The following is a 10,825-nucleotide window of genomic DNA, read 5'->3' as shown; positions in this document are numbered from 1 at the left end:
TCGTTTTGTAGAGTTGAGGAGACGATACTGCTGTCGTTTTGCACTGAAGTGGGGTATCACTCAAGACGATTTGAATCGTGAGGACTTGAACTCTTATAATTTGAAGAGTTTGATTCACCAAAAGTTGTTCGGTCAGAAAGAAAGTTATTTGGAGTATCGTCGTTTATATATTGCGTCACTTTGTAGAGCAGAGAAGATTTTGAGAATGGATCATGTTGAATATGTTGCTGCTCTTCCCACTGATTACAAGGATCTGACCATGTTCTCATCACTTATGTTGAAACGTAAATTGGGCAAAGAAGGATACAAACAATTTGTGAAGAATTCAGAAGAGATGGGTCATTATGACAATGCAAAAGAAATGGAAATGTTTTATAATGATAAATCAACTGAACGTAGTAAGGTTGTGGATGATGTGCCCACTTTAACGGCTGAAAACTTGGATGACTATACGAAAGGATAATGTGAATGAATGATAATGTTGATTGCAGTAGTTGAAATAAATTATTTGTGGTTTGTTGGAGAAACTGTTGAATGGTGAATGTTGCTTCAAATGAATATGCCTATCTTCTATCACCTTGTGAAGCCAAAGGAAAACTAGACCTAAAAGAGGAGGAAGAAAGTAGAGTCTCACTTTCGTTAAAACTAAGAAAGTTGGTAGAGTTTATTCGACAGAGTGACCATGTTGTAGTACACACTGGAGCCGGAGTTTCCACCAAGGCAGGAATCGCAGATTTCCGAGGTCCTCGGGGGTTATGGACGTTGGAAAGGAAAAAATTCCTTCAGAAACTTGTACAAGTTTTCGAGATGCCTTGCCAACCATTACTCACTTTGGTATTGCTCAGTTGTGTAAGGAAAAGCTAGTCCGGTTTGTTGTCACGCAGAATGTGGACGGACTTCACAGAAAGTCAGGTGTACCTGAACATCTTTTAGCAGAGATTCATGGCTGTCTATTTGTCGGATATTGTACAAAGTGTGAAAGGAAACAAGTACTGGACAAACCAACTCATTCTGTCGGGTTTAGGGATATCCAAATACCTTGTTCTCGTTGTTCCTATTCGTTGTGTGACTTTGTTCTTGATTGGTATGATGAGCTTCCAAAGGTCGATCTGGAAAAGGCAATTTTTCATTCTAGGAAAGCGGACTTGCATATAGTTATTGGGTCAAGTCTTCAGATGCTTCCTTCTAAAAATTTCTGTTTGATGTCAGTCAAAACTGGAGCACGACTGGTTATTTTGAATCTTTCCGAAACAAGTCATGATTCTAAGGCCACAATGATATTAAGAGGAGATTCTGATAGATGTATTTCTGCCATTTTATTCTTGTTACAACTGCCAGTTGCATTGTTTGTTCCAAAGCAAGCAGTACAAGTCAATGCTACAGTGAATGACAAAGACAAGAGTGAAATGGAAACTTGTGATTGGCAGCTTAAGGTGGATTGTAATACATTTCCTCGCCATCCTTGTCGCATTCAACCGAAACAAGTCGAAACTCATTCGCTATATTCTTTTATGGACTGGACATGGAACGAGGAAAATGGGTTGCTAACTATATGGATTTCATCGATAGTTGTTCCTACAGTTTCCATAACTTTTTGTATATTCTTTCCTAATCTTCCCTGTTGTTGTTTTACAGTACAACATAGCTTTTCAAAAAATGCTTTCAAAAATTATGGTTCCTCTGAATGGTTTCAACTATCATCCATTTCTTCAGTGACGGATGTAGTAGAAGGTTTCCATCTGGCTTATGAGACTTTGGATCAGAAGATCATCCAACAAAATGTATATGCCAGTTCAGAGAACTTTTTCTACAAGAGCAGTACACGAAAGAGATATCAAGTTTGTTTACTATGTGAAAAGATAGTTTATTGCACATCTAAAAAACGTCACATGATGGAACAACATCGTGCAAGGAGGCATAAAAAGTAAAAAAGAAATCTTTATCTAAAACCACACAAAAATCATGCAACACAATACAACAAACAAGTTTGCTGCTAAGAAACCCTAAGCAACTCTAAGAAGACCCGTCAGCCTTTGACTTTCCTTCCATCTTCTTTCTCTTCTTCCGCAATCTTTTCTTTTGTGAAGGAGTCAACTTTTGTTGAGAATTGGGAGTTGTTTGATTCCCACTGGCTGCAGTTTGTTGCGCATTTTGCGAAACATTGTTCTGTTTCTTTTGATTGGCTTGCTGAGGAGTCATTTGTGGCGTATTGGTCTTCTTATTCATTGTTTGCTTTGCTTCGTTTCCAGTTGGTTCATTTCTTTTCTGTCCAACTTTCGCTCTCTGATTAGTTGCCTTTGGTTGAAGTTCTTCTTCATCTGACTCTTCTTCCTCATCTTCTTCGGAATCTTCTCCCAAGTCAAAGTCGTCAGAGAGGTCTTCTTCCATAAAAATATCGTCTTCATCCGATTCCTCTTCTTCCTTGTTTCCCTGTTTCTTCTGAGGCAATGAGGGAGTTTGCTTCGCACCCTTCAATACGTTGCCCTGTTTCTGAACTTTATCTTCTTCTTTCTTCACTGGAATCTTTTGTTCCTCCTCGTTATCTTCTTCGCTATCTTCTTCTTCTTCTTCTTCAAAATCCTCATCACTTGAACCTTCATAACCACCAAACGAGTCTTCTACCGTCATATAACCAGTAAGATAAACCGTATTGGATTTTGAATTATTTGTAAAAGTTACATCGGTCGAATCTGAAAGTATCACGTTCAAAGGTATACTTTCCATAACACCGGGTAGCAACACACAAAGGGTGCAGTTAGTAACCTTTTTTGCATCTCCCTCAGGCATTTCCAACGTTTCATTTTTGACTTGCATGGAAATAGGAGCTCTGTCTTTTTCTACCAATTTGGTACCAAATGAAGCCATGGTGAGGTGAAGTACGTGATCGGGGTTCACGATAAAGGTTTCCTTCTTCTGAGGGGCCAGTTCAAGAGCTGAAGAAGAATGGTTAGTGGGTAAAAGATAGGGTTCCCTGAATACGTACCCCAAAAGTATGCTTCTGAAGTTTCTGCCATATAACCGTTGTAAGGGTCCATTTCTTTTCAACAATCAGAGTTGCCGCCGGTGCAACACAAAAAATCGATAAAACAAATTCCGATCCACGGCTCTCAATGGATATTCAAAGAGTTTTGAAAGGCTTTGACACGGTGTGAAATCACTATATGGAAACTTGATAGTATTTTGATCGGTTTTTTGGTACTATTTGGTATATATTGATTGTGACAACATTATATTGGAAATGAGAGATGTCTATAAGAAGCATCAAGTAATAAGACAGTTGCTATACAATTTCTCATTGTGATAAAATCATAATGGGCAGGAAAGTGACTAGGCGCCGTAGAAAGGCTTATCTAGAGTCTCTGATTCATAACGAAAAACTGCAGTTTGAAAAGCAAAAAGAAAAAAAACAATACAAGGAGGATAAAGTTTTGATACTGGATAAACTTTCTTCCGTAGTAAGTGTGGAACAGAAAGTCGAGCTTTCTTCTCCAAGTTAACAGTTATTTTAGCAACTTGATAGTCATGAGAGTACATCAAGTGACAACATTGTATTGCAACACCTGGAAACTGAAAAAGGGGGTGAGAACAAGATAAAAGCTTCCTCAAAACCAATAACAAAAAGACAAAGAACGAAAGATCGGCGCCGTAGACAAAAGATTAGAAACAGAATGCAACAAGCAGTTGCTATGTTTAGCAGTTAAAGTAAGAAAGAACTGTACATAAGTAAGTTACACTATGATAACTCGATCAATGTCGAGGTCGCAAAAGGTTCCTTCGCCACTCTCGATACGGCGTATAAGTTGGAGAGACTTGATTTTCTTGTTCTTCCAAAGTTTCAACGTCTTGTTCAATATTCTCATGTTGAGGTTTTACGAGTTTCAAGTATAAACCAGACTTGTCACTGGACCAACCTCCGAAGAACCTTTCCAACAAAACTACAGCTGCTTCAGAGTCAATTAATTCCTTTGAGTTTACTAAGCTGATCCCTCGTTCAGCTAATCTTTCGTTGGCAACAATGCTTGTATACTTTTCATCACATAAATACACTTCTTGCTTTGAAAAGCGATTGGCGACTAGTTGAGCAAAGTTCATTGCTTTTTGTGTTTGACCACTTGAACACTCCACTACGTATACAAGTTTGAAAACTTCGAATAGAAAACTCGAAATAAACTAACCTCTTGCACTTAAAGGAAGGCCAACCACAATTATTTCTGCACGCTCGGAAGATACTATTTCACTCAGCTTCTCTAAAACCAAATCAGTGTTGTTTTCGTGTTTGATACAAGTCAACGGTCGAGGAGAAAACCCAACAGAAACAGCAACTCCAACACGACTCATACCGTAATCAACTCCTACAGCTTTTCGGCCAGTGAAAGAAGCAAAAACCATACTAGTCTCGATACCAACAGAAGGACAGACTCGGAATAGGGTGGTTGCCTTTCGGGTAACGTTGGCTACTTGTCCATATTTGCTTTTTGAAAGTCTATCTTTCTTAAAATAAACATGACGTTGAGGGAAAAGTTCACATAAGAAAGACAACTGAATCATTCGAAAGCAAATTCTAAGGAAAATGGTTCAAAAGACTATTGTGGGCTTCATAAATTTCGATGATCGTATATTGTAGTCAAAATGTTGCAGAGTCGTTGCTCTTCTGATATAGTGTTGACATAGGAATCAGTTGAAATGGAGAACTAAATCAGTTATATTGAAAGATAAAAACTGATTCTTTTGTGTATCCGATAAGAGAGTTTGTAGGGCATACTATCTTTTAAAAAGCATTTGAAAGACAAAACGGTTTCGTCACTTCAAGCAATGTACAAAGGAACGAGTGGAGACTTGTGACATAAGCATGCATACTCTATTTGTTCAGTTTAGTTTTTTAGCAATCACACTGACACAGAGTGTCAATGCTTCGCGATATTCTAGCAAGATGGACATGAAATACTTTTAAAAGGTAATATTCCTTGAATTTAATATTTAGCTGTTGGAGAAGATGATGCTCGTTTGGACGCGACAGTTTAATAACTGAAATGTCACTTGGGGGGAACTTTGGAAAACCGTTATTTGGTTCACAGACTACTAGTGCTGCTTCTTTTGGAAGTGCAACTCCAACTTTTGGAGGTCCTAGCCCATTTGCTACTTCTCAGAGCGCTCCTTCGTTCGGTTCGAGTCCCAACGTTTTCCAGGGTGGTTCTGTCTTCGGTGGTGGCGGTACTCCAAGTAGTGTGACGCCGCAAGCAGGATTTGGAGTACCACCTTCAGGAGCAGCTCCCTCTTCAGTTCCTCCATCACCGTTTGGACAGGCACAGCCCGCCTTTGGCAACGCAGTTACGAATGTCAATCCCGGACAACCTGCTTTTAGTCAACATACCCCTTCGTTTTTCGGATCTGGATCGAATTTTGGTAATTCTCAAGCTGTCTTTGCTTCATCGACTCCTTTCCCAGCAAGTAGTTTTAATCAACCCTCTTTTGCAGGAGGCGCCAACTCCTTGGGAGGCTTCGGTTCTGTAGGCTTAGGTACACAAACAACTCAAAGTGTACCGACATTCGGTAACAGTTCTGTTGCATTCGGAGCAAAGAGTGTTCAGAGCACTATTCCGCTCTCAACTAGCGCTTTTGGCAACACCCTTCCTAACGTCTCTACGAGTCTCGGTCAGGGTTCCGCACAAGGAAATACTTTGAAAGGGACAGGCAACCCTAAGTTTCAACCTATACAAGAATATGATGGTGGTGGAGTGAACGTAAAGTATATGTCTATTTCAAGAATGCCAGATTATCAAGATAAATCCTTTGAAGAACTGCGCTACGAAGATTATCTATTGGGAAAAAAGAATAGTTCTTCTCTTTCAACATTTCAACCTGTTGGAAGTGGTTTTGGTACATCTTCTATCAATACAGGGTTTGGAGGACCTTCGAGTAGTCTCTTTGCTTCCTCGCCTGCCATATCAACTCCAGGCTTTGGCGCATCTACCAGTTCGCTCTTCGGCAATACTTCTACAGCGTTTGGTTCTTCGCAACCATCCTCAGTCCCAGGGTTTGGGTTGGGTTCGTCTCCTTTCGGTCAGACGTCAACAGGATTTGGCTCAAGTTCTTCAGTCTTTGGTGTTTCCACTCCGGTTCCAGCTTTTGGCTCACAAAGCGGTGCTCCCTTTCAGGCAGCGACAACTTTTGGATCAAGCTCTTCTTCATCGAGTTTATTTAGCAGTAATTCCAGTCAAAAGCCTTTTTCTGGATTTGGTACATCTATGCCAAACCAACAGCTCGGTAGTTTTGGCTCTACTTCTATCTTTGGAAATACATCGACTGCACCCGCATTTGGAGGCTCATTTGGAAATACAAGTGCGCCTAGTCAACCTACACTTAATCTTGGCTCTTTTGGTTCCAGTTTTGGTGGTGGAAACAGGTTTGGCTCTGCTTCTAGTAGCTCAGCTTCTTTTGGTTCTTCAACTTTTGCTTCTTCTAGTCCATTTGCCAACTCATTTGCGTTTGGAGCGGATTCATCGAAGCAAAGTGGTTCATTGTTCGGTGGAGGATTTGCGACATCTCCGCAAACAACCTCAGCATTATTTGGAAGTTTACCAGCAGCTTCTAGCGGTACATCTCTTTTCGGCTCATTTTCTTCAAGTAATCCAACAACCAATATTCTATCTCCAATGGGACAGCAGTCGAACACTGGAGGATTCGCAGCACCTGCTTTGGGTATTAGTGGTGTTGGAAACTCTTTTTCAGGACTACAAAGTTCCAGTTCAGGGCTCTTTGGTTCAACACCAACTTTTTCCGCACCTTTCCAACAAAGTTCCTCATTTTCTATGGGAAGTGCTCCTTTATTTGGAACTCAAAACTCAAGCATTTTACCGAATAATCTACAGGGGCAACAGAACTGGTCATTTGCAACTTCTCAAAGTGTTGCTTTCAATGATATGAATACCCCATATGGAAAGAGTCCTATCTTTGAAGCAGCCTCTTTGTCACTTGGCAAGTCTTCAGGCACGAACAACTCGCTTGAAAGCACTAACTCTTCAACCAGCCTGTCTTTTTCAAATGGCAGTTCCATTGCAAGGCCTTCTGCTCGCTCATTTGCTCGTATTCATGCTAGAAGTCTACGTTCATCGTTGTCTTTGAGTTCTCCTTTATTTGAAACAAAAAAACCAGTATCTGTATTTAGTCCGGAACACTTCACCTTGGTAGAAGCAGATGGCAGTAGTCCTTTGTTAAAGTCGCCAGCCATTGGAAGATCGGATATGAAACGGTTAATTATTACCCCAAGATCAGATGTCAAAGGAGACATTTCAAATGGAGAGTGGAGAAATTTTGCTAGTGGCTGGAAGTCGCCTCCTGAAAGGAAGCTTTCGTTTCCTTCGTCATCGCCTACGGTACAGTCTTCAGAGGAACTTGAGAAAACAAATGGATTGATTTCCTCTCCAACAGAACGTAAAACCACAGATTTGCTAGAACAGAGTCATGTTGCCAAACCTACTCCATTGCGATCTCCTGGACAGTATTCGGGTAACCTTAGATCTCCTTCAGTGTATTCGTCATATCGAGAATTTTATGAAGAACACTTGTCACCGGAGGCCTCTAGGTTAGAGTCTGTTTCAAAAATGGATGAAAGGAGTAGCGCTCCTATTTTGACAAAACCTACCTATTTTACTTCCCCAAGTATAGAAAAACTTCGCAGGATGGGAGATGAGGATCTTAGTCATGTATTCCACTTTACTGTGGGCCGAAGAGACATAGGAGAAATTCAATGGTATGGCGAAACAGACGTACGCAACTTGGATCTTGACCGCCTGGTTATTATTGAAAACCGTGAAGTGACTGTTTATCCGAATGAATCAGAAAAGCCCGAAGTTGGTATTGGCCTGAATAAACCTGCAAAAGTGAGCCTTCACAAGGTTTGGAAAATGGATAAAAAGACAGGACAACCACTGAAGGACGTTGCCAGTGTTACCAACTTTACTGCGAAGCTGAAGTCTCATTGTGAGAAACAAGGTCTAACATTCTTAGGATATGACGCTACCCAAGGCACGTGGTCTTTTGAAGTCCCTCATTTTAGCAGGTATGGGCTTCCAGATAGCGAAGATGAGTCGAGTGAAGAGGAAGTTGTACTTGAAAGCAGTTTGGGGCACACATCTGCTTCCTTGAACCTTGTATTTGATAAGGAAATCGAACGAATTCATGAAGATGAAGCAGAAGATGAGTTTCCAACTGTGGAACGAATGAACATTAAGGAGTCAGTGGACGAAAAAGTCGGCACTTCTAAAGAGAGTCAGATGGATTTGAACACGTTTATTCACTCAAAAGATGGCAAGAAATGGACTTCTTCTAGAATGCTTTTATCATCGAGAAAAAATCCTTTCAAGTCGAATATATTTTCGGCAGAATTAGGTAAAACACCAGAACAGCAGTTTTTTTCCTCAAATAGTAAGATGGAAGAGAGCCAACCCAATAAGCAACATTTTGACTTGCGAAATGTGATACAAAAGTCTCCATCTTCTATGAAAACTTCCCCAGAGCAAGTGCCTGGTTGGTTGAATGCGGAGTCATTTAAAGATGAAATAGAAGAACCCATGCAAAAGGGCTCAACTAAGAATCGCAAATTTACTCGACGGTTTTTAGAGTTGTGTTTTCGAGTGTCTTTGAACAATTCGTTCCTTTACACAGAAACAGAAATGAAAGGGAAGCCACTTTCATTTTTGAGTCGTTCTTTTAGAGCCAGTGTAGGCCCAGGCTTTCAAGTCGCTTTTCCAATTCCAAGTTTTATGGAATCTAATCGACCCTTTATTTCACCTGTTTTTATTCATGAGCAAGCTGAAGAGTGGGAACATTCATTTATTCAAAAGACCCTTCGGATTCATTTCTCTTCTTGGAAACTGAGCTTTGATACCGAAGAAATGAACGATTCCTTTGTGTACAGACGTCCCAGTTTTCGATTTCCCTTTAGGCATCGTGAGGTTGTCATGAAAACACTGCAACATCTTATTTTAGAAGCAGGTTTTAGTGGTAATCAACATTTTGAGCTTGTCCTTCGACTTTTGCTTGTTCTCTTTGTCCAAAATATTGACCTCGACCAGGATACTAGAACATCACATGATATTGAGTTGCTTTTATTTAGGCGTCATCTGTCAGGTTGGTTGCAGAATTTTGCTTGTACCTGGTCGCAAGAGGAGAGAAATCCTGCTCAAGATCAATTTCTTTATATTTTTCACTTGTTAACTAGAGGTGAGATTGAACAAGCTGTGAAGTTTTGTAGTGAGACGAAGAATTTCCGATTGGCATGTATGGTTGCTAAGGGTATGCAGTTGCAAGATGAAGGCTATCGATCGAGTTGTTTGAAGATTCATCGTTTCTATTGTGGACACGTACCGAAGGATTTGGATCGTATTTATGCTTTACTAAGTGGGGATATTTTACATGCTACCGAGAATCTTTCGTTATCTTGGTATAGGACTTTTGGGTTGCATTTCTGGTATGGCTCAGGGGCTTTGGTAACTGATTCGGATGGACTAAAGTGTTCTCTACAATCATATATTGATGAATGGCAAAGTAATGAATTTGTTGCTCCTCCAGTTCCACCTCATATTGTGATAACAGTACCCGAACATGAACAGTTAGAAGCCTCAAAAGGTTTGAAATCAGACAGTCTCATTTACGATGCTTGCTATGTATTGTTATGCATTGCCGCAGATTTGTATCCCGAACATGTGCAATGGATGCACCTAGCCACTCCATTAGCATATGGCGTAGTTTATGATGCCTTGGATGCTCATAAACCTTGGCTAGTTTGTGAGATTCTGTCAAGCATTTGTGCGACATCGTATTTGGAACCCAAGGTTATCATTTCGTTTGCTATTCAACTGGAAATGATGCATTTGTATACTTGGGCATTTTACGTACTGTGGTCTTGTGAAGTCTTTGGAAATAATAACATGTTTTATCTGAAAAATGTATTTATCCACTGGTTTCCTTGGATTATAGTGGAAGAAGTAGAAGGAACGGATGGAAAGCTATCGTCAGATAGATTTTTACGTGAAGAACTTGGTGTGCCCGCTTCTTGGTTTGAAGAAGCGGCATGTATTTATTCTCGATACAACTTTCAATTTATAGAAGAGGTTGATCATCTTTGCGTCTTGCTACATATGGAAGCAGATGAATATCCTCTTTTTAGTTGTGTTCATTTAGCTAATCGAGCGCATCAAGTCGTCTTAGGTCGAGCAGCTCCAAGTGTGTTTGTATTGGACACCAGTAGTGTTCAGTGGAGGAAACTCAAAAAGATACTAAGTGTATTAGGTGCCATAGATAGAGATTATCCAGGCATGATACGAGACTACAAGAATGGTGGTAGTATTCTGGAAGGAATATGTTCCATTATACAAGGATTTCGTTTATCACTTGAAGATTTGGAAAGTTTATTGAAAAATATGGAATTATTTTCATCGCTTGTGAGTAATCTTGGATGTTCGAAACAAGGAGACATGACTTTGGAGCTCTTTATTACTTGTATATTCTCACATGTTTTTCGAGAAACATGGAAACAGCTAATGGAAGATACGGATGACTCCAAGTTTCAAAGACTTGCGAGTTGTTTGGAAACTCTACAGTATTCTTCACATGTTCCTTGGAGCTGCAAACAATTCATTCATAACTTTATCGAAACATATCGTTCCTCCGGCATTTCTTTTACCCGAGAATTGTCGACACGAAGCTATTTTCAATTGTTTGATTTATGGTTTCCACGAAAGTTGGTTGAATAGATTGTCAAGGCAGAAGTATTGGTAGGACTGAAGTGTATATGAAGGAAATGGATAAAAGATTTCTTGTCAAA

The 10,825-nt window shown here is 40.1% G+C and overlaps 6 protein-coding genes across 6 annotated transcripts in view; 4 read left to right on the top strand and 2 right to left on the bottom strand.

Moving 5' to 3' along the window:
• The window catches only part of Gasu_20660 (MFS transporter, PHS family, inorganic phosphate transporter), a 1,922-nt gene extending 1,403 nt beyond the window's left edge, over nucleotides 1-519 (top strand). The window contains exon 2 of the mRNA XM_005707067.1: nucleotides 1-519. This exon is cut by the window's left edge and continues 129 nt beyond it. Coding sequence (XP_005707124.1) covers nucleotides 1-463 — 463 coding nt within the window. The 3' untranslated portion in view covers nucleotides 464-519.
• An 8-nt stretch (nucleotides 520-527) lies between these two features.
• On the top strand, nucleotides 528-1,892 carry Gasu_20650 (mono-ADP-ribosyltransferase sirtuin 6). The gene is made up of 3 exons (XM_005707066.1): nucleotides 528-752; nucleotides 800-1,781; nucleotides 1,840-1,892. The coding sequence occupies exons 1-3, from the start codon at nucleotides 535-537 to the stop codon at nucleotides 1,861-1,863; spliced, it is 1,224 nt and encodes a 407-aa protein (XP_005707123.1). The 5' UTR covers nucleotides 528-534; the 3' UTR covers nucleotides 1,864-1,892.
• Nucleotides 1,893-1,896: 4 nt separating this feature from the next.
• Gasu_20640 (uncharacterized protein) lies at nucleotides 1,897-3,127 on the bottom strand. The gene is made up of 2 exons (XM_005707065.1): nucleotides 2,984-3,127; nucleotides 1,897-2,933 (listed from the first exon to the last, which is right to left on the bottom strand). The coding sequence occupies exons 1-2, from the start codon at nucleotides 3,033-3,035 to the stop codon at nucleotides 2,014-2,016; spliced, it is 972 nt and encodes a 323-aa protein (XP_005707122.1). The 5' UTR covers nucleotides 3,036-3,127; the 3' UTR covers nucleotides 1,897-2,013.
• Nucleotides 3,128-3,277: 150 nt separating this feature from the next.
• On the top strand, nucleotides 3,278-3,725 carry Gasu_20630 (uncharacterized protein). The gene is made up of 2 exons (XM_005707064.1): nucleotides 3,278-3,455; nucleotides 3,510-3,725. The coding sequence occupies exons 1-2, from the start codon at nucleotides 3,312-3,314 to the stop codon at nucleotides 3,699-3,701; spliced, it is 336 nt and encodes a 111-aa protein (XP_005707121.1). The 5' UTR covers nucleotides 3,278-3,311; the 3' UTR covers nucleotides 3,702-3,725.
• A 1-nt stretch (nucleotide 3,726) lies between these two features.
• Nucleotides 3,727-4,597, bottom strand: Gasu_20620 (DNA binding / hydrolase). Its single transcript, XM_005707063.1, has 2 exons — nucleotides 4,176-4,597; nucleotides 3,727-4,124 (listed from the first exon to the last, which is right to left on the bottom strand). The coding sequence occupies exons 1-2, from the start codon at nucleotides 4,546-4,548 to the stop codon at nucleotides 3,748-3,750; spliced, it is 750 nt and encodes a 249-aa protein (XP_005707120.1). The 5' UTR covers nucleotides 4,549-4,597; the 3' UTR covers nucleotides 3,727-3,747.
• A 410-nt stretch (nucleotides 4,598-5,007) lies between these two features.
• On the top strand, nucleotides 5,008-10,825 carry Gasu_20610 (nucleoporin family protein). The gene has a single exon (XM_005707062.1). The coding sequence runs from the start codon at nucleotides 5,031-5,033 to the stop codon at nucleotides 10,752-10,754; it is 5,724 nt and encodes a 1,907-aa protein (XP_005707119.1). The 5' UTR covers nucleotides 5,008-5,030; the 3' UTR covers nucleotides 10,755-10,825.

This window comes from Galdieria sulphuraria (assembly GCF_000341285.1).
Source record: "Galdieria sulphuraria unplaced genomic scaffold scaf_14, whole genome shotgun sequence".
Taxonomy (NCBI): domain Eukaryota; phylum Rhodophyta; class Bangiophyceae; order Galdieriales; family Galdieriaceae; genus Galdieria; species Galdieria sulphuraria.
The sequence above is the reverse complement of the archived record's forward strand: the minus strand, read 5'-3'. Positions and strand labels throughout refer to the sequence as shown.

Bases quoted from the DNA above. Each gene is read 5' to 3' on its own strand.
- Gasu_20650 (XM_005707066.1), top strand. From the start codon at position 535: ATGGTGAATGTTGCTTCAAATGAATATGCCTATCTTCTATCACCTTGT. The intron at 753-799 runs GTTATGGACGTT...AACTTGTACAAG, and splicing joins GATTTCCGAGGTCCTCGGGG to TTTTCGAGATGCCTTGCCAA. The intron at 1,782-1,839 runs GTATATGCCAGT...AGAGATATCAAG, and splicing joins AGAAGATCATCCAACAAAAT to TTTGTTTACTATGTGAAAAG.
- Gasu_20640 (XM_005707065.1), bottom strand. From the start codon at position 3,035: ATGGACCCTTACAACGGTTATATGGCAGAAACTTCAGAAGCATACTTT. The intron at 2,934-2,983 runs GTACGTATTCAG...ATTCTTCTTCAG, and splicing joins TTCAGAAGCATACTTTTGGG to CTCTTGAACTGGCCCCTCAG.
- Gasu_20630 (XM_005707064.1), top strand. From the start codon at position 3,312: ATGGGCAGGAAAGTGACTAGGCGCCGTAGAAAGGCTTATCTAGAGTCT. The intron at 3,456-3,509 runs GTAAGTGTGGAA...CAGTTATTTTAG, and splicing joins TGGATAAACTTTCTTCCGTA to CAACTTGATAGTCATGAGAG.
- Gasu_20620 (XM_005707063.1), bottom strand. From the start codon at position 4,548: ATGATTCAGTTGTCTTTCTTATGTGAACTTTTCCCTCAACGTCATGTT. The intron at 4,125-4,175 runs GTTAGTTTATTT...TTGTATACGTAG, and splicing joins CCTTCCTTTAAGTGCAAGAG to TGGAGTGTTCAAGTGGTCAA.
- Gasu_20610 (XM_005707062.1), top strand. From the start codon at position 5,031: ATGTCACTTGGGGGGAACTTTGGAAAACCGTTATTTGGTTCACAGACT.